The sequence below is a fragment of the Heptranchias perlo genome, chromosome 16 (assembly GCF_035084215.1).
Source record: "Heptranchias perlo isolate sHepPer1 chromosome 16, sHepPer1.hap1, whole genome shotgun sequence".
In the NCBI taxonomy this organism is placed as follows: Eukaryota; Metazoa; Chordata; class Chondrichthyes; order Hexanchiformes; family Hexanchidae; genus Heptranchias; species Heptranchias perlo.
Genome location: NC_090340.1, coordinates 41,961,885 through 41,983,652, shown reverse-complemented (window position 1 = coordinate 41,983,652; position 21,768 = coordinate 41,961,885). Strand labels below are relative to the sequence as shown.

Genomic DNA, 21,768 nt, shown 5'->3' with positions numbered 1-21,768 from the left:
TTAAATTTTCTCAATAGCAACATCAAAGTCAAAATATGTACATGATAAAACAGGTGAATTAAAGTATGATATTACAGACACAAAGTAAAGTATTTCACAGAGACATCTGTGCAAGATCATTCCAGCTATATGCAGAAATAATGCTGCAGAAATCTAAGGCTTTGAAGATTTATTCCATAATTCCACTGGAAGGAGATTCAATTTTCAATATCCCCATAAGTCAGCTGCATTAATTCACTCTGAGGTGTCTTTTCTTAAAGGAATCTTGAAGCTGGTTATTTTTTGTCCAAATAATTGGCTGAGAAGATTACTCTGTGATTCTGCTGTCCGATAATTTTGTGATTCCATAGGCTTTAGACCTTGCATCAATCTATGTTTTCTAATTGAACTGTTCACAGACTGAGCTCCTCCCTTTGAATAAAGCAGAGGTTTTGAGATTAACTCTTTCTTGTGCCTGAATTCCCCATTGAAAGATCGCATTTCTGGTTGCTTAGGTGGACAAAAATTCATTCCATTTTTTTTAGATGGTGAACTGTTCGTCCACGGTTTTGCTCTGGCGGTCAAATGGCTGCCTGTTGTCTCACCTCTGGAAGTAGTAATACCCTGATTATCTTGTGGGATGTCAGATTTCCTCATGTAGTCAGTTCTCATCTGTTTTCTCTTTTTGCTCCCCTCATCTACAGTTATCCTGTAACTACTACTGTATTTGACACTAGAAGGCTTGTGCTCCTTTCGCTTTTTCTGACTAAGTTTTGCCTCTAAATCTATGACCTGTTTCTCTAAAGGCTTATGTTCACTGGCATTTTGCTTTGTCTTATCAATAGCTGCTATTTTGACATGGCTACTGTAAGGTATTTTCTGGAGGTCATTTGTTTGTTTAAAACTATTACATGATTCGGCTTGTTTTATCTTTTCTTTTGCTGAATGGTTACTCTGGACAACATTGCCATTTGGTTTAAATGCACATGTGTTCACTGAACTCACAGAAGATGTCATATTGTAGAGCTGACTGTGCACATCTGGCATGGGTAGAACGGCTAAATCAACTAAATGTAGGTCATTAGACAATGGATGACAAATAGCTGGGGACAGAGATGGTGGAGGAGTGGCAATATTTGGTTGCGATTGCTCCAGTTCTACCAGAAGCTCAGAAAAGTCACCTACAGTATCTGGACATTTTGGTGTCAAATCATTTAACTTTACTGTTGCATCATTTACTACATCTGATAAGAAATCTGGAGGGCCATGCAATGATCCCTCACAAACATTGTGCTCAAAATGAATGGAAGGAACAGTCGGAATATTATTTTCTGTATTAACTTCAATCAGACCATTGTGATTGGTCTTCTGTTTTTTATTAGGTGGCAAAGAAATACTTGAGTAAGGCTGGGATAGACTGCCCTGTGGATCAAGATTACCGTCCTGCAAAGGAACATGTGGTCTCATGACTCCTCTGAATTTCTGGGTCTTACTTCCCCCTGCCAGGTGCTTTTCCATATGCCTATCATACTGTTCTTTTTTCGAAAAAGTGTAGTTACAAGTGCTGCAGATAAAAGACTTTTTTATGACATGCATAACATCAGCACAGAGCTCACATGTATACAGCGTTGTATGTTTAACTTCAGGTTCTTCTATTACTCTGTGCTCTCCTTTAAGATGGGTTCTCAGCTCCTGCATTTCCAAATAGAAAATGGGACACATATAACACAGATAGATTTTCTGCAAACTGTGAACAACTAAGTGTCGTTGAAGTTTAAATGGCTTGGGAAATTGTTTCCCACAATGATGACAATCTCTTGAAGGGTCCTTACAATCAGGATGGATGGAAATGTCCTTCTGTATTGGTTCAGTCTTCTGCATAAGCTCCGGATTTGAGGAAGTTGACAGTTTAAGTGCACTTGTAAAATTCAGTTTATTTTTAACACTTTGCTCTTTGATATTCCAAGTTTGTTCTTGGTTTTCTTTCAGCACCTTGCTCTCTTTAATAAGAGACCTGGTCACTGAATCAACTGTTTTTGTTGACTTCCCTTGCTTTTTATTTAGGATTGTGTTAAAAAAGTTTTTCATAGCGCTATCTTCACTAAAACAGCTGGACAATCCAATCACTGATTTTTGAGCTTGCCCTTTCCGGGCAAACTGAGTGGCATGCTCACGCAAATGCTCATTGTACATCCAGACATCAGAGATTTCTTTCAGGCACATACCACAGGTCCATATTCCTGCTTTATTTTTAGCATGTTTTTCCTTCAGATGATCCCTCAGCTGTTCTCTGGAACTAAACTTCCGTTGAACACACATGTAACATGTTGGGGGAGGGGAAGGATTATGTGAGAGTTTGTGAAAGTCGAGTTCTCCAAGAGTGAGAAACCACTGAAAGCAAACTTTACACTTGTACTGCTTATCTTTGGATTTGATACTGATGTCACTACGGTTCTTTGCCATTTTCCCCTCCTCTGATTTAACCTTGGATAATTTTATGTTCCCGCTTGTCTCTTCACTCATGCTGCTTGTAACATTTGGAATAGAAGATTTATTCCCAGGGGAATTAAGTGGATGCCTATCTGGAAGTTCATAGCCTTGGTTTAAGACTTGGATATCACTGACATCTAAATTTGCCAGATTGCACTGATCAGAGGCCAAACTATCATAAGGTTCTAACAGCTGGGAAGATAATGTTTCGGATAGCTCCTGTTGACTCTGAATGATTGAAATCCGATTTTGTGCGTCTGGCACTTTTTCTGAAGACATCTCAAATGAGCTTATGTCACCGTGTGTGGAGATGCCTACTACTTCTTGAGGATTGCTCCATACTGTAGAATTTAGAACAGCATCAGACAGTGTTTCTATTTTGCAGTTTTGATAAAGTAATCCCATTACATTACTGCTATCATTTTCAGACATTTCTGTACTTTCGAGGACATCTTGACTTCTACATTTATGTGTGTCATCTCTAAGTCTTTTAAGTTCATCACAGACAGAAATACGTTTACTGGCCACTGTTTTGCTGTTATGACTTATATGCAGCATGATGGTATCATCTATTGAAATGGTTTCATAATGCTCTGGCCTTTTGATGTGGTGAAGATCATCTCTACAGGACATAAGAGCTTGTTCACTATCTTCGATCATAAAATCTGCAGAAAACCTTCCAAATGTATTTGATTCTGTATCCACTTTCCGTTTTTTGCTTCTTTTTCCATAAACCCGTGGACATTTTTTCCTGACATTTGTGTTTTCTTCTGGAAATATTTGTGATATTGTGTTATTCATATTTGAAAGATGTGATTCTGAATTTGGATGAATTACCTCTAAAGCAGGTAGCTCAAGATCAATAGAATATGGTTCATCCCAGGGTTTTGATGCTGTAATGTCCTGCATTTTTTCAAAAGAGTTTTCATTGTTGCTCCTACCTGTTACTTCATCATGGTCCATTGCTTGAGGGCCCACATCTGTTATTTTTAATGGAGAACCATTAATCTGGTTGGGCATTGAACTGTTAAATACTGAAGGAATGACTTGATCGGAATGTTGGCATTCAGTGTTCTTTTGCAGTAAATTCACTTCTTTTTCACTTGTCTCTTGCTCTATTTTTACATGGTTGTCTTTCTGAATGTTTTTATTCAAGGAACACTCTCCAGCAACATCAATCTGGGGTTCAAACCCACCATTCCACTCCTTCTTATATTGTTTTTCTTTCAATAAAACACTGATTAGGTTGCAATCTTTTTCTTCTACACTTATTGTTCCATTATTTGAAAACTTCTCTTGAGGCGCCCATTCTTTTGATGTAACACACATTTTGTTGGTTTTGCTTGTTGATAGCGCATCTTCTGTCTGCTCTTGACTTACAGTACTGTCACATGATTCTGCCATTACCTGAAGCTGTAATAGAGGACAGGTCTCATTTTCTTTTTCTCCACAGCTGACATTCATTTGCTGCCCAGATTGTGTGACAGATTGTTCAAAGTCAGGACCAATAATTCCATTGAAACATAGTTCCGGTTCATTTTTTCCAACATTTCTACTTTTGTCTTTTGTGGGATTAGGCATGCTGCTGTTTTGTTTTTTTCCGTGTCTTTCATTGTGTTTTGTGCCTATTGAATAAGGAATTTGTTTTGTACTCTCACCCCGAGAATATCCAATATTTTTTTTAGATTTTGAGGTATTTACCTTAGCAAGTTGCTTTGCTTCAAATTTTTCTTTGCATGCCATTATGCCAGTATCCTGACCAGACTGTATGACACAAGGTTTAGTTTCTTCCTTTGTGCTGCCATAGTGGATTTCATCTGTGTTAACAGCTGCTTTGCTAAGATGTTGATTTTTCTTGCAATGTAAAACAATTTCATTTGAAGTGAATGTAGAATTATTTCCTTTGATGTGTTTATCTCTTTTTAAGAAAAGTTGCTGGTCAGACTGAATAGTTTCCTTATTTACAGAATTATCCGAAGAACATGATGCTCCTTTGTCCTCTGTGTGGGTTTTCTTTTCTGATGTTCTACAAAAGACATTTTTTATGTCTTGTTTCCAAACCAAGTTTGCTTCCTCTGTTTGAATACAATTTGCTTGAATTCTGTTTACTTTGTTTTGACTTAATGTGTTATCGTCTTTTAAATGATGCTTGATGGCTTTATGTCTCATTAAACCTTGTTTAGATCTGAAAGATGCTGAACATACATTGCACATTATGACAGTTTGTAGATTATGGTCGATTGCAGATGTGGAAAATTCAACTAATTTCTGTGAAGCAGTTCTCAAAGCATTTTCTGAAAATAAATTGTTTGGCACCAAATCTAAACACTCACTGCTATGCAAATCACTCAATGTCCTGGACAACACTAAGCTGCTCAGTACATCATCCCTGCTCATACCATCTTTTTCACTATTCTCATCCCTTCCCAATCTATTCATTACTGGCTGTGATCTTTCTTCACTCAGATGAAATAAGCCTGTGTCCCCACAGGCATCACTTTCTTTAACAACTTCATCTCTAAACTCTTCTGAAATCTCCATTAACTGGTTGGCAGTCTTGCCATCTGAGCACTCTTTTAATTGTTTAGCATTATCTGTAATCCCAAGTGCTTCATGCTTCTGTCCATTTATACAACAAAGTTTATCATCTTCAGTCAAAGATTCTGAATTGTTGAGCATGCTTTCGTTGTCGGTGAATAAATTACCTTCTAGCTGTTTAATTCCATTGGGAAACAATTCACCTTGTACACAGTTATGTAAGCTTTCTTCAGGCTTTAAGGGGGCATTCTCTGTATGACAGTCTATTTGGGCATTTGAATCACTATCTGATATTCTTTGGGCAGAGTTGTCACTATTATCATTGTCTGAGTATTTATTTAAGGTTTCCATGGAAATTGAAACAAGGGGTAAACAATGCACACTTAAATCAGGAACATTTTGGGGAGGTGATGGTAACTCAAGCAATTGGCCATGAAAAGGAGGGAGAACACTTTCGTTGTAATGTGGACACAAAATCTCAGTATAGGCACACTTGGAATGTCCTTCACTTTCTACCAAGGCGCTTGAATCATTTGAAGGTGTACACAAATTATTGCTTTCCAAATTTACACTGCAAGATAGATGTGATGTGGGAGATTTAGCTAACATTTCAGATATAGTACAATCATTAGATTTTGTTTGCATGTAAATGGACAGATCGGTAAGCATTGATGCAGTTTGTTCAAAAGATCTATTATCACCTGTAGTATCTTTCCCAGAAAATGATCGATTATCATTGTCAGCAGTATTTTTATCTGAATCCTTTGCTGCATAATCATTGGTTGTTACAGTGGTAGGCAATTCTTCACTTCTTTTAGACAATAGGATTATATCATCAGAAATATTTTCTCCTATTGGGACAGCTTCTGAGGCAGAGTGACCATCATGAACTTGTTTCTCTGCTAGTTTATATTCAAAGTCATGGTTAATTACATTTTCCTGAGGTTCAGTTACACAACTAAGGGATTTTTTCTTTGTATTTTGAGAATTGTATGGCAGATGCAAAAATGTCAATGATTCATTACATCTATCATCCTTTGGAAGAAAATTGTCTTGAGAACTGTTTGATAGTTTTTGCTGCTCACATTTATCATTTTGCATAGCAACATTAGAATAACTTCCTGGCATGCTGAGAGGCAGCTGTTCTGAAATACTTTCCCTCCTGGAACAAACTGTGTCTATTTCAGAAAGTTGCGTCAAATTACAAACCCCAGATAAATCACTACTGCTGGGGCTTGCTGAACTCCCATCAATTGATGGCAATAATTCATCTGTACAGAACTGAAATTTCAGTTTTTTCATTGGGTCAGTAATACCTAATGTAGGTTTGCACTGAGGAATGTCATCTGTGGTTAAATGTTTTACCATTTTTTTCTCATCACAGTTATTTTCACCAGCATTTGACTGAGGCAAAGGACAATTTGATTCATCAGGCTGCAAGTTTTTCTCCAAAACATCCAAACATTGTTTGCCCTTTTCTGCTGATTGCCCTACAATGTCATTATTTAAAACAGCAGGAGTTACTTTTTCTGTATTTTCTTGCTGTTTAAAAACCAGTGACGTAGAGCTATGTTTGGAGTTTTGCAAATTTTCTGTATTTTCATTGAAAGGTTTCCCCTGCACTGTTGCTAGGTTTTCATTTGTCGCATTCAGTGATAACAAGCCACGCTGGTCCTCTGTAAGGTCAGGTATGACAATAACATCATCTTTGGATTCTGGAGTTTTCTTTAAAAGCAGGGATCCGTGGATCTGTGATGTTAATAGCTGACTTGTAACCATAGAGTGTACCTCACTATTAGTACTTCTGTTGCAGGTATTTTCATATTCCCATGAACTAGAATTTGTTTTGACCTTTTCAGTCACTGTTTCAGCAATGTTTTCAGCCACACATGGCACTTGTGGCAAACAATCTCGACTCTTGGTACCTGCTTCAGCATCCAAGATCTGACATTCATTTTTGCTTATGCCTTGTAAATACATAGTTTTGTCTTTGGCGTTACTGGCAATTTCTGGGTTATGAGTACTGTTGAAGACTTCTTCATTTTGCTCAGAACTGCTGTTACCATTTGAAGACTGGTTTGTTAGAGCATGTGGTACTGGGTAGCAAGGCATCATCATTAATTCTTCATTGCATCGTACTGTTCGGGCAACAAAGAGTTGAAGTTGCTGCAAGGGGTTTGCAGTTGATTCTGGGGAAACAGGTATAGTTTTCTTTGTGCTGCTATGTTGTTCAGCAGAGCGTGTTACGACAAATGATGGATTGACATTATCATTTGTCCTTTCTTTATATTTTGTCAGTGGAGAACTTTTTGAAGAATTATTTTGACTTGTAACAATCAGTGATGGTTCAGCTTCTTCAGATTCTGAAAGCAAGGCAGATATTTCAGTTTTGCTACATGACTGGTTGCTGGTTGTACTTTGCTGATTATGGTTTACAAATAGTTCCTCTTGTGAATCATCAGCATTAACAAAACTGAAATCATTTTCTGTACTACAGACAGTTGCTTGCACACCAGGTGAGGGCGCACTCTTCCCAAATGTGAACAGAACTGTATCACGCTCATGCTCTGGCTGTTTCTCTGCAACATCACATTCAGAAGATCCATACTGAGAAGAGAGGTTAAATGACTTATCGTGGTCCGTGCTGCTACAACTAGAGCTGTTTTCATTTTTGCTTAGAGGATGAGAGCCTTCTTCCACATCTGGACCTTGTTCCAATGAATTTTTGCCTAATACAGTATCTGACATTATTGCAAGACTTGCTATTAGATTTTCTGTGTAATGCTGGTTTTCTAATTTTTCCTCTGATTTTTCTGAGTAACTCCCAGGGGACACACTCCTTACTTCTTGATTACTGTGTTTATGTTCATTTTCTTTTATCTTTTCTGATTCTTTTGGACCTATCTGGTAGTGGGGTTGATTATCCTTAGAGATGGCTTTCCGAGGAGAACCTTGATTTTCACGAACTTTATCGGGTGTCTGGAAATCTGGCTCAGCATCCAATGACACAAGCTGGAAAGAGCAGGCCCAAATGTCTTCATTATCTTCAATGTTCCCAACTGTACTTTGGTCTGCAACTTTAGGGGGATTGGATACTTGATCGGTACAAGATCCTTCACTGCTAAAGTGATTATTTGGAATATATATATTCTTTTTACTGCCATTATCTTGCTCTAGATGCAGAGATGTAAGCGGACTAATTTGATCTTTTAAATTTACATTCATGTATTGTTCAGTGCTTACTTGGGCAACAGTAGTTTCATCATTCCTTCTGGGCGTCTGAAGCTGATTTTCCAACTCTGTCACTAACCTTTTTATTTCTAGATCATCATCTGACAAAGAGGCTGTGAAGGAACTATTTTGATCATTAATCTTCTCAGGCAAAAGGGGTGGAGTTTCAATAGGAGATGTTGCTGCTGTATGGGCAAATTTCTTATTCTGTGCTGGTTGTATGGAGAGATCCTCAAAATGTGAAATCTCCTCTGGTAAAACTGTGGTCACATCTTGCAACAAATTCCAATCCTTGTGCTCCAGGAATGGTGGGTATTGCAGGTGATAGGCTGTTCTGTTGTCTTCATGTTCTGCACTGCAAGAAAATGTAAAATAGTTTTCTTTATTGACTGAAGTGTCTGTGTATAGCTGACTATCAAAGCTTGATATTGTGATGTCTCCAAATATTCCTGCTGCATTAAAAGAAACTGGAGACTTAATTTTGTCTTGGTATTTTTCTCTTGGATATGCATTTATGAACCTTTTGACATGATTCTTCTGTAAATAATTGTCACTGCTTTCATTTTGACAGAAAAAAATATCTTCCAGATGTGAAGAACCACCAGGCAGAGATTGTGAAAAAATATCTGAATGGTGCTGATTTTCTAAATCTTTGTGCCCACAGTAAATTCTATTCATGCCATTCTGAGCAGTATCATCATGAGCTTGAATATTAAACCCAGATGAATTATCACGAAAGCATCCAGCATTTGGCTCATAGACAACTGTAGATCCAACCAGGCTGCCTTTCATTTTTTTGCTGATATCTGTTAATTCATCCTTCATGTCTGTAGCCAGCTCACTGATATGTGTTGAACTGTTCTGACTTACACTGGCTGTAGGATATTCAACAATGCTGTCTTCACAAGAAGAGAATTTTTCCATAACCCTTTGATCAAATGTTAATTCAGTATTTGGTGCTGTAGTGGCAGCACTTGTCATCTCAATATTTGTTTCAGAGGACTTGCTGGTCTGTGGTCTGTTTTCACCATAACCAAGCTCCATGTGACTTGTGTTAGAACCTGCTGTGCAATGCTCCTCCATCTCCCTTGCCTGTGTTATGTTTGACTCATCGTAATAACCCAAATGCATCATGTTATGGCTGGTTCTATGGGACCTTCTTCCTGAAAGTAAAAATTTTGCTGAACCAAATTTTTTTGTACTTCTTGAAAGGGTTGAATGGTCAATGGGACCATCCTTTGCAGTTCCTGCTGGTTTACCTGTACAAGTACCTGTTACGTTTAATGCTGAATGCATGGTATGATCAGTAATGGAAATAGGAGTAGAATGTTTGCTTTCAGCAGTATTTTTGCCTCTCTCATTATCTGAGTCTGTTCGTTCAATACTATTAGGGCTGTTGGTATTTTCACTTGAGCTACTGGTGATGTTGCTGTAATCACTGCTGGTAGAAGACCGGCTGCTTCTCCTTCTGAACCTACTGTCATAGTATCCCTTTGTTTGATTGTGACTCTCTGTTTCAATGCTGCGTTCTGGAGTTTTTCTGATTTTAATATATCTCCAGGATTCTTCAGCCTTAACTCTTCCACCTTTGGTTTTGTGTTCCTTTGTGATGCTATATTTAGCCAGTTGATTTAAGCACGGAGTTAGATACTTGCTGCTCAGAGCTTCTGTTTCCTGATCTGAATCAGAAATATAGTCATATTCTCCCAACTTACTATTATGCTGGGTTGGCAGCAGCCTCTCAGTTACGAGAGAAAGCTGCAAATTCTTGTTGCCTTTCACATGTAATTTGTGTAGTTTGTTCTTCTGCTGTACAATCTTATGAATCAATTCCTTGCTCCAAGTTCTGCAATCTGACTTTCGTTTTTTAATGTCCTTTACAGCAGGTCTGCGTAACCTGGAGCTGCTACTCTCAGTAACAACCTCTAAAGGAGTTGGGTGAACTGTGCTCCGCATATCAGAGTTACCTTTGTGCTTGTCTCTTTCAGAGTTCTTTCTCACACTTCGTGCTGGCTGAGGTAAAACCTCACTTATTCTGCGTTGAAGTGTTGCATCAGTACTAAGCTTCCTTCCCCCTCTTAGCTTCCCGATTTTTGCACTAGGTTTGCTGTACTTTAAGGGATCAAAAGAAGTTTCAGGAGAAAAATTTTTAATACTGTATTTATCCACTCTTTTGGAATATGACCTAGACGAAAGAGCTGTCGCTGCGTCTTTTTCCTCACTTTTCCTGTAAGGGTGCCTGTTTCTCTCCTGTCTTTGTATGTTTCTATCATCTTTCCCATTGTTATGTATAATCTTTATTTGCACAGCCTGTTTATCTTCTGTTTCTGCAAGCTTGGTAATAATTTTGTTTTCTAATGGTATACAGTCTTTGGTCTTAAAAGTCAGCCCATTTCCCGCACTCTTTGTTGTAGAAAGCTCATCATCTGCAAAAGCTTCTATGAAGCTGCTGTCAATTTCAGCATTATCGGATTGATAATCAAGGCCATTCAGAGTCTCATTGATTAAACTATCAAGTTTTGCATCATCAATTTCTAAATCAGAAGCTGTTAGTGATATCGAACTGGATCCTGTTCCACTAAAAATATTAAGTTTAAATGGGTCATCCTTCGGATCACCTGCAGCTTCGCTGTCTAATAACAAGTCACAGGGCTTGTTCAAGCAAAGCAAAGGCGGATGTAGATCAGCTCCACCTCGGGTTGAATGAAAAACTGCTGCTTTTGCTGATTCCGCTTGGAACCTTCTACTCTCCACCATTCTGGGTGCTTCATGCAGCTGTGTGTGACAAGCTGAATGGAGTCCACAATACTGACGGTGATCAAGAAATGAAGCAACATTACTAAAATTTTGGTCACACTGTTTGCATGTAAGAAGCACATCAAGTTGGTCAAGATTTGCACTGCTAAGGGAATGAGCAAAAAGCTGCTGTTCTGAGAAGGGTTGTGAGTCACTATCAAAGCTATTTGTGCATCCATTGCTTTGAGCATTCTGTTGTGAGAATGCATTTTCCTGGATATATAACAGATGGTTGTCTTTGGTTCCCCTGGAACGATCAGCTGAGGAAAATGTGAATGTTCTGATGGGATCGTAGTGATGGTGCAGAAGGTCAGCATTAATCTGTTCAGATGAACTGAAGTTTTTCCCTTCCTTGGTGTGGCAGTGCTGATGATAGAAATTAGGTGGTGTGACTACAATGGGCACTTGACTCTCTTCTGAATTGGTGTTAAGAGGACTGTTAGCACTGTACACAGTAGACACTGGAGAAAGAGATGAGCATGTGCTGGTAGATCCAGGATTGAGAGCTGGTGAAGGTGGTGGAGACTGGTATGGAGAGGCTGACATTAAACTGACTTTTGGCATCGACAATGTTGTGTGACCACCACCTCTTGAAGATGCTCGTACAACTGGTTGGTTCAGGCCACAGAACGTATTCTCATTTCTTGAGTCACACAGTGAAGGATTAGCATTGTCTAGTCCATTCTGAAATGGAAAAGCAGTAGCTGTGTTGCAGTTTTGTCTGCTCCCATCATTTCTAGCATTTTGAAGTTCTTCATTGTGTACATGGTTTTTGTTACGAAAAACTGCTGGATTACAAATAGGTGCATTTTTCTGTATTTTCTTACATTCTTGCCACTCTGAGGTGCCAAGTGGGAAAGCAAGCTGTTGGCTGCTGAGTTGTCTAGAAAGTTCTATTCTATTTTGGTTTGGCATAGCAGATGTAAGGTGAATTTGCTGCCATGGCAACCTGGAAGCACCATTTCTTGGAACATGCTGCCTGTGATCAGCATGTGACAAATTAGTAACAGACTGACATGGATATGAAAACTGGTTTGCAACTGATGCAGAGTAAGGTGCAGAATTTTGGTCCTTCGTAGGAAACATCTTGTTGCTTCCTTCCCAAACTTGTGGTACCCTGGGGTGACTGTGGGTTTTATTTGAAATGTTTTTGTCAAAAGGCCCTACGCCATCAGGAACACTGCTGTTGGAAGAACCACCATAAACTTTGTCCTGAAAGTGCATTTGGGGTAAAGAACTGTGTGTAATGTTTCTTCTCGGGGGTTTTCCCCGAGTGAGCATTCTTTCAGTGCCTCGGTTATCTTTTAAGGATGAGCACTTTTTGTTCATAGATACAAATCCAACACCATTATTGTGCAAATTGAACGTGTCTGATGAACAAACAGTTTGGTTTTCTTGGTAAGTGCTCTGATTTTGCTCAATAGCACCAGCAGAAGATATAGCACCAGTAGAAGATGATAAAGCACCAGCAGAAGATATAGCACCATTTGTATCATTTGTATGATCTGCTCTTCCTTTGTAACAAGATAAAGGTGACTGATGTTGAGTACCTTGATTGGATGGACGCACAAACTGAGTTTGGTGGGAAGGCTGTGTATAGCTTCTCCCATCTGATGAAGTACCATACCGACCATTGCTCAAAGTTTCCTCTTGTCCATCTGTTGAAAGCTGAAAGACAAAACTACTATGTGCTAGATGGTTGTTAGGCAACGAAACATCTAAGTAATCTTGTTGAAAGTGGCATTGACTACTGTGTTCACTGTTGAATGGATCAGCAGCTGCCTCGTGTAACTGTGGGAGTGGATACTGAAACGGAATTGATCTAAAGCCCTGTGAATTAGGTTTATTGCTTTCTGTCGCTGCAGGAAAAGTGCTCTGTTTGTGAGAGGGCATTCCATAGTTAGTACCTGTAAATGTCTTGTCTGGAGAATGCCAATCCACTGAAAAAGGTGAAATGTTAGTGTTATTCCTATTTCCATGGAATTCTGGATATTGTAATTGGCCATTGGAGTTGGAGTTATCTCTGGGAACATTAATATTTACCTGTGATTGTGCTTTTAATGCTTGATGCTGACATGTGACCACTGTAGTATGTGAGGTATAACTTGTGGAGGTATGGTTTGCAGAGTCCTCCTGAAAGCGTCTGTTGTAGCTGAGATCCTCTTGTTGGAGCTCTGCCTCTCTTTCAGGTATGCTGGGCACATTAAAACGATAGCTTCCTGTTATAAGTTCTCTGTTTCCTTCTAGTTTCTTTGTTGATGTAACCTTTTGTTGTGGATATGCTATTCCAATAGTGGGATTGGATCGTGAGTTAACAATACTAAGTTTATAAAGGTGATGTGGCCCTTTCCCATACCTTTTGTTTTTGTCTCTTCCTTTGCTTTTCCCAGAAGGTGACTGTGGACTTTTACCACTTGAGTTGCTGGATGAAGACCATGTTCTTTCACTAGAAAACTTTGGTCTGTTCTGAAAAGACTTAAAGTCAATTCTTCCAGCTTGCTGTGGCCTAATTACAGCCTCTCTCTGGTTATAGCTTGCCTTGTTCTTTCTGTGGAGATGAGAATTATTCAAGGAACTATTATTCAACATGGTCTTGCAGCTTTCTGATATGCTGTTGTTACTGCTGTTCAATTTTCCAGGATCTTTTTCATTGAAATGTTCAAAACTACCCTCATTTTGTTGCTGTTTGGGATCAGTGTCCGAATCTTTAATTGTATAAACATGCTGTGCGTCTCCCGTCATGATATCAATACCAAAAACAGGAGTTTGTTATTGTCTCAGTACCTCTGCACTAAATTACTCCAGCTTCCTTCAGAGGCATGGTCAGTTATTTTTGATGAACTGTAACAACATTCTACAGGCCAAATATGACTGAATCACTTTAAAACTCATCATAAAAGGAGATGGATAGCTTTTAGGGACAAACTGCAGATCTTCCATCATTACTGCCACATACATCTGAAAGAGAAGAAAAACATGTACCATTTCAGTGCATGATATGATGCATGATTAAGGCTCACATGGTTAACAATATCTCATCTGTAAAACTATGATTGCTCAGCACTATGATTGCTCTCATACACATTGATAAGATTGTCAACCTCACCAGATCAAAATCTGTTATCTTTGTTCATTAGGTTACATTAAGGCATAAATGATCATAACAGTGAAATGTGTTGATAATGAAGAATCTAAGAAGTCCATTTTAGCAGGAATACAGAGACACTGTTACTTGATCTTAAAGGGACATTGGCCTGGAATTTCACTGTAATTACGGCATAAGAACAGAGCTGCGCCGTTTTTTCCAAGCAAATGTGTGTGTAACAGATGTACAACAATTTTATGCCAGAACATTGCTACGTATGTATTTCTTCAATTGTTTGCGTCACTTCCGAGATATGTCAGCCGAAAGCCTCTGCCGCTCATTTATATAAACTGATTCATTTACATAAACTCACCCCCATGCAAAAAGATCAGCTTGAGAAAGTTTCCTGGAGTTATGCGCTGGTGCATATTTACGCCCGCAAATTCAGGTACAGCACAGCCCATAGTCACTTGATACTGAGATTTCTGGAGTTTGCTAGCAATTTTCTTCACATTTAAAAATAAAATTCTCACTGAAACCTGCGTTACACTTAATAAAAAGTGCACCCGAAAATTTTTGGATCTCTGCACCCCCCCCATACATTCAAAGGACTCAGCAGCTGGAATGGCCCAGCCAATGGGCATACTCCTAGAATCATAGAATCATAGAAGTTTACAACATGGAAACAGGCCCTTCGGCCCAACATGTCCATGTCGCCCAGTTTATACCACTAAGCTAGTCCCAATTGCCTGCACTTGGCCCATATCCCTCTATACCCATCTTACCCATGTAACTGTCCAAATGCTTTTTAAAAGACAAAATTGTACCCGCCTCTACTTCTGCCTCTGGCAGCTCGTTCCAAACGCTCACCACCCTTTGAGTGAAAAAATTGCCCCTCTGGACCCTTTTGTATCTCTCCCCTCTCACCTTAAATCTATGCCCCCTCGTTATAGACTCCCCTACCTTTGGGAAAAGATTTTGACTACCTTATCTATGCCCCTCATTATTTTATAGACTTCTATAAGATCACCCCTAAACCTCCTACTCTCCAGGGAAAAAAGTCTCAGTCTATCCAACCTCTCCCTATAAGTCGAACCATCAAGTCCCGGTAGCATCCTAGTAAATCTTTTCTGCACTCTTTCTAGTTTAATAATATCCTTTCTATAATAGGGTGACCAGAACTGTACACAGTACTCCAAGTGTGGCCTTACTAATGTCTTGTACAGCTTCAACAAGACATCCCAACTCCTGTATTCAATGTTCTGACCAATGAAACCAAGCATGCTGAATGCCTTCTTCACCACCCTATCCACCTGTGACTCCACTTTCAAGGAGCTATGAACCTGTACTCCTAGATCTCTTTGTTCTATAACTCTCCCCAACGCCCTACCATTAACGGAGTAGGTCCTGGCCCGATTCGATCTACCAAAATGCATCACCTCACATTTATCTAAATTAAACTCCATCTGCCATTCATCGGCCCACTGGCCCAATTTATCAAGATCCCGTTGCAATCCTAGATAACCTTCTTCACTGTCCACAATGCCACCAATCTTGGTGTCATCTGCAAACTTACTAACCATGCCTCCTAAATTCTCATCCAAATCATTAATATAAATAACAAATAACAGCAGACCCAGCACCGATCCCTGAGGCACACCGCTGGTCACAGGCCTCCAGTTTGAAAAACAACCCTCTACAACCACCCTCTGTCTTCTGTCGTCAAGCCAATTTTGTATCCAATTGGCTACCTCACCTTGGATCCCGTGAGATTTAACCTTATGTAACAACCTACCATACAGTACCTTGTCAAAGGCTTTGCTAAAGTCCATGTAGACCACGTCTACTGCACAGCCCTCATCTATCTTCTTGGTTACCCCTTCAAAAAAATCAATCAAATTCGTGAGACATGATTTTCCTCTCACAAAACCATGCTGACTGTTCCTAATCAGTCCCTGCCTCTCCAAATGCCTGTAGATCCTGTCTCTCAGAATACCCTCTAACAACTTACCCACTACAGATGTCAGGCTCACCGGTCTGTAGTTCCCAAGCTTTTCCCTGCCGCCCTTCTTAAACAAAGGCACAACATTTGCTACCCTCCAATCTTCAGGCACCTCACCTGTAGCTGTCGATAATTCAAATATCTCTGCTAGGGGACCCGCAATTTCCTCCCTAACCTCCCATAACGTCCTGGGATACATTTCATCAGGTCCCGGAGATTTATCTACCTTGATGCGCGTTAAGACTTCCAGCACCTCCCTCTCTGTAATATGTACACTCCTCAAGACGTCACTATTTATTTCCCCAAGTTCCCTAACATCCATGCCTTTCTCAACCGTAAATACCGATGCGAAATATTCATTTAGGATCTCACCCATCTCTTGTGGTTCCGCACATAGATGACCTTGTTGATCCTTAAGAGGCCCTACTCTCTCCCTAGTTACTCTTTTGCCCTTTATGTATTTGTAGAAGCTCTTTGGATTCTCCTTTGCCTTATCTGCCAAAGCAATCTCATGTCCCTTTTTTGCCCTCCTGATTTCTCTCTGAACTCTACTCCGGCAATCTCTATACTCTTCAAGGGATCCACTTGATCCCAGCTGCCTATGCATGTCATATGCCTCCTTCTTCTTTTTGACTACGGCCACAATCTCCCGAGTCATCCAAGGTTCCTTACTTCTACCAGCCTTGCCCTTCACTTTATAAGGAATGTGCTTACCCTGAACCCTGGTTAACACACTTTTGAAGGCCTCCCACTTACCAGACGTCCCTTTGCCTGCCAACAGACTCTCCCAATCAACTTCTGAAAGTTCCTGTCTAATACCATCAAAATTAGCCTTTCCCCAATTTAGAATTTTAACTTTTGGGCCAGACCTATCATTCTCCATGTTCTGCATAATAATGGAAGAGGAAGAGGAGCAGCACTGGCAAGAGGCTCAGAGTGAGGCATGTTGCCAGAAGACAGCAGCCTGATATATTTTCCCTACTGAGCTTGTTTCATGCCGTTTTTAGGCAAATGAGCTCCACAGGAAATTTGGATGTAAGCTACCGTAGGCAAGATCGGCGCAGAAACTGGTATAAATTTCAGCGTAGTTTCTGCACAAGTGCGATTCAGAAAATTTGGGCCCAGTGTCTTCAGGAAAAATAATTGGACATTATTTTTCCTGTTTTTTGCAGACATAGAGCACAATGAGGGAAACCATTTCAAATGATGCATGGCTCTTTTGGCTCATTTCTTCCCCCAAACAAAAAGGTTTCCCAAACATATTTTTCATGAAGACAGTGTCCCTTTAAACAAAACAAACAGGGCTTATTGAAATAATGAGAACTTTGCATAAACACAAGGGATCAATAAAGCATTGTGTATCATTAACAAAAAGGCAAACTTGGGGCTTTTGGCTATAGATAAAACTGTCAGCTATGTTGTAATGGTATTTCATCCGTTTAATTATAATTGATTTAGTGCATTGTTTTTCTTGTTTTTTTTCTTTTCAGTGTTCTAGCAATGAACAGTGTAGTACAGGTTAGCATCTACTGATAAATGGTTAAATTATCACAGTAATCACCAACTAGTCAGTTCCTGATCTCAGTTGGCTCATTTGGGAAAGCATTAAACAAACCATGAGAGAGAGAAAGGAAAGTTAAAGCAGCAGGTCAAAGCAGACCTCCCTTGTGTACCCAGTGGGGTGGCTGGTTATGAAACAGAATTGCTAAAGGCCCAATAATGGAATGCCTTCATATCTTTTTGGTTAAGGTAAGGTGTTTGTGTGAGTGTGAGGATCAGAGAAAAATAGGAAAATCAAAAATGAATGAATTTATGTATATTAGAGTAATAGTTCCATAATATGCAACTTAATTGAATTTTCTAAAGCAACTCTTTTCAAATTGTATACTGTGCCACTTTCAAGTACAAATGGGGACATCTACAGGACACTGTAGAGATGACATCTGGAATCGTGCAACAGGCACACCATTTGGTTTTGTCTTACTTTTTTATCAACTATGTCACAAAGTTAATGAATTTTATTAAATCATTTGAAAATAGAAGATTGTTCTTTGTTGTTTTTATTATTAATCTTTATTTTTAAATAATAATTTCAGGATTTTTATGTTTTTTATATATTTTTATATCACTTTTGCTCTGCGCTTGTGCATTTCTTGATTGTGGGGTTTAAAAATCTGCACTTTTCATTTTCAGCAAAATCTGCTCTTATGATTACATGGAGTTGCAGGAAAAGCAATACATGTTTCTGGACACCCTTCATTGCTAATGTTTCCTGCCTATCCAGGGATGTTGATGGATCAGATTTGGATGAAAATAAGGCTGCAATAGAAACACTTAGGGCAAACTTTATGAATCCAATCTGAATGAAAGACGATCTATGTAATCAAAATAGATTGTCACTCAAAAGTTAGTAAGCATATAAGCGTGAAAAATACTGTGAACTATGTTATGTACAAACGCTTGACACATTTGGATCAAACTCCTCTCTCTGCTATTTTAAACAAGGTATCAACCTATTTAAAATAAATAGATTAATGCCTCTGTTAAAGTAACAGAGTGACAAATTTGACATGACTGCATTAAGCTGACATCCCCAAGCAGCTCGCTGGCAAAGATGACTTGAATTTCAGATCGGTCTTGGGAGAAGGAGGAAAGCAACCCAGAGAGGGAGAGAGGCAACGATCGGGAGAGGAAGGGAGGCAACGACCGGGAGAAGGAGGGAGGCAACGACCGGGAGAGGGCGGGTGGCAGCGACCGGGAGAGGGCGGGTGGCAGCGACCGGGAGAGGGCGGGTGGCAGCGACCGGGAGAGGGCGGGAGGCAGCGACCGGGAGAGGGCGGGTGGCAGCGACCGGGAGAGGGTGGGTGGCAGCGACCGGGAGAGGGCGGGTGGCAGCGACCGGGAGAGGGCGGGTGGCAGCGACCGGGAGAGGGCGGGTGGCAGCGACCGGGAGAGGGCGGGTGGCAGCGACCGGGAGAGGGCGGGAGGCAGCGACCGGGAGAGGGCGGGTGGCAGCGACCGGGAGAGGGCGGGTGGCAGCGACCGGGAGAGGGCGGGAGCCAATGATTGGGAGGCAACCACCGGGAGAGGGAGGAAGGCTGTAATCGGGAAGGGGGGGGGGTGGGTGAAAGGTGGCCAGCAGCAGCCCATGGTTTTAATGTGGAGCTGGGAGGAGCACTCCAACATCCCCTGGCTCCACATTCAGGTAAGTATTTTTAAAAACTTACCTTTTTGGTGGCAGCCTGCAGGTGTCCCTGTAAGGATCGCTGATTAGGTCGAATGTAGTCCTAGTTTTCCTGAACACAGCCGGACTGGCTTTTTACAAATTTTACAATTTTACAAAGTGGGCCTAAAACAGGCATGAAATCCCTTATTTGCATATGCAAAGGCCCTAATGCCTGTTTCAGGCAGGGGCTCTGGATGCCTCTTTTAATAGCTATACCAATATGGCGGGCGGTGCACTTCCGGCATGGAATTTGCACGTGCACACTGGTACCTTGTTGAATGCCTTGATGCCCATTTTATGCCTGTAAAACAGGCGCAGCGTCATCTAATTTCTAGGCCACTGAGTTTACTCTACTTATGAGAACTCCACTACTTATGAGGAAAGTCTACTTTTGTGAGATAACCCTTATTCTACATAGTCACAAAGACAATCGTAAAAACTTTTAGGTTCAAATGGGTAAGACATACAGTTTAAATAATTGTCAGAGGATGCAATGTTTGGCCAATATTTTCCATATATAAATCGATAAAATCTGAACAGAAAACAATTTGTGAATGTACAGGGTTTGGTGTCAGCCCTTGCAGTGACCAACGAAGCTTGAAGAAGGCAGGCCCATGGGAGATGTGATCAATATTAACCCTTTTGCAATTGACAGCATGGGTTTTACAATTGTTCCTAGCTGCTTTCTGAAAAAGTACCAACATTTCGGGGTTGGAGTAAATAGGTCAAGCAGAAAATCATGGACAGCTCAGGAACCCCCCAATTGGCCAAATATACCTCGGAAATTCCATCTGAAAAGTGGAAAGTCTTGATCTGAATACAGCTTGGAGAAAGGAGAATGTGAATTCTTGCCTCTTGCGCATCCCCGATTTTAATCGCTTCACCACTGGCAGCCATGCCTTCAGCTGCCTAGGCCCTAAGCTCTGGAATTCCCTTCCTAAACCTCTCCACCTCTCTTTCCTCCTTTAAGACACTCCTTAAAACCTACCTCTTTGACCAAGCTTTTGGTCACCTGCCCTAGCGTCTCCTTATGTGGCTTGTTGTCAAGTTTTGTTTGATAATTGCTCCAGTGAAGCGCCTTGGAACGTTTTACTACACTAAAGGCGCTATAAATGCAGTAGTAGTAGTAGTTGTTGTTGTTGTAGTAACAATCAGTGGGAATTGCAGAATTTAAGAGTTCACACTTTTGTACACAAGAATGACAGTATGACTCGGATTTGACTCCGAGGTTGAGCCATGAGAGATTGCTTGGAGGAGGCTGCCTCACATAATGTCTGCTCAACACCAAATAGGGTATAACTCCATTGAGATGTCCACTGCACTTTAAAAGAGCTCAGGGAGCTTGGGACCTCCTGAAATCTTTACAAACGGAAGCAGAGCTTGTTGAATTGTTTTGAGACTGCAGGCACTCCCACCAATGCTCTCAATAGATTTAAAATGCACCAGCCAGAACCAAAACTTCAGGCATTGTAGTACACGCTGCATTTATACAGTGTCAAAGCAAATCCACATAAACCACTGTGGGAAACAATAGACCAACAACATTTATTTTGCATTCTAACAACAATTAGCAAATACATTCTCTTAATTACATAATATGTGGTTTAGAATTAAATTATTGCATATGATATAAAAAATGCTACAATAACAAATAAACCCATATCCTCTGTAGAGGTTTGTTTTTAATGTATCCATAGAAATTTGCCATCCAGTTTTGAAATATACCTAAATATTACAATTTTCAATTACTTTACTGAAAGCATTGAGAATAACACTGTACACACCAACGGCCATCTCACAGGCCAATGCAAGATTATTGTTTAAAAAGGAAACATAATAAATATGGATACTTTGGATGCTAATGAATTTGAAAAGTAATTTTATATAGAAATAAATCACTTTCATAAAAATCATAAATGGTTTTGACTTAGTACTATTCATCTGTCCCTTATTTTCTATAATCAAACACAATCCTTTCCTGAAGGAATAAATCAGTTAGGTATGCCATAATATATAGTATATTCATTTAAAATAATCCTCACCATTATTACTGAACCTAACAATGTAACTGCTTATGTCAGACACCGAGAGCTCAATACTGCAGAAAGCGTAGAGGAGTATAGAAAGTGCAGGGGTGAAATTAAAAAGGGAATTAGAAAAGCTAGAAGAGGGCATGAAAAAATACTGGCAAGTAATAATGTTTTAGAAATATATAAAGAGCAAGAGGATAACTAAGGAAAGAGAAGGGCCTACTAGAGAGCAAAAAGGTAACCTATGTGTGGAGGCGGAAGATGTTGGTATGGTTCTTAATGAATACTTTGCATCTGTCTTCACAAAAGAGGGGGACGATGCAGAGATTGAGGTTAAGGAGGAGTAGTGTGAAATATTAGATGGGATAAACATAGTGAGAGAGGAAGTATT

The 21,768-nt window shown here is 40.0% G+C and overlaps 1 protein-coding gene across 1 annotated transcript; it reads right to left on the bottom strand.

The window, feature by feature from the left end:
• Positions 1–234: 234 nt before the first annotated feature.
• On the bottom strand, positions 235–13,776 carry LOC137333427 (zinc finger protein 469). The gene has a single exon (XM_067997578.1). The coding sequence runs from the start codon at positions 13,774–13,776 to the stop codon at positions 235–237; it is 13,542 nt and encodes a 4,513-aa protein (XP_067853679.1).
• Positions 13,777–21,768: the final 7,992 nt, after the last annotated feature.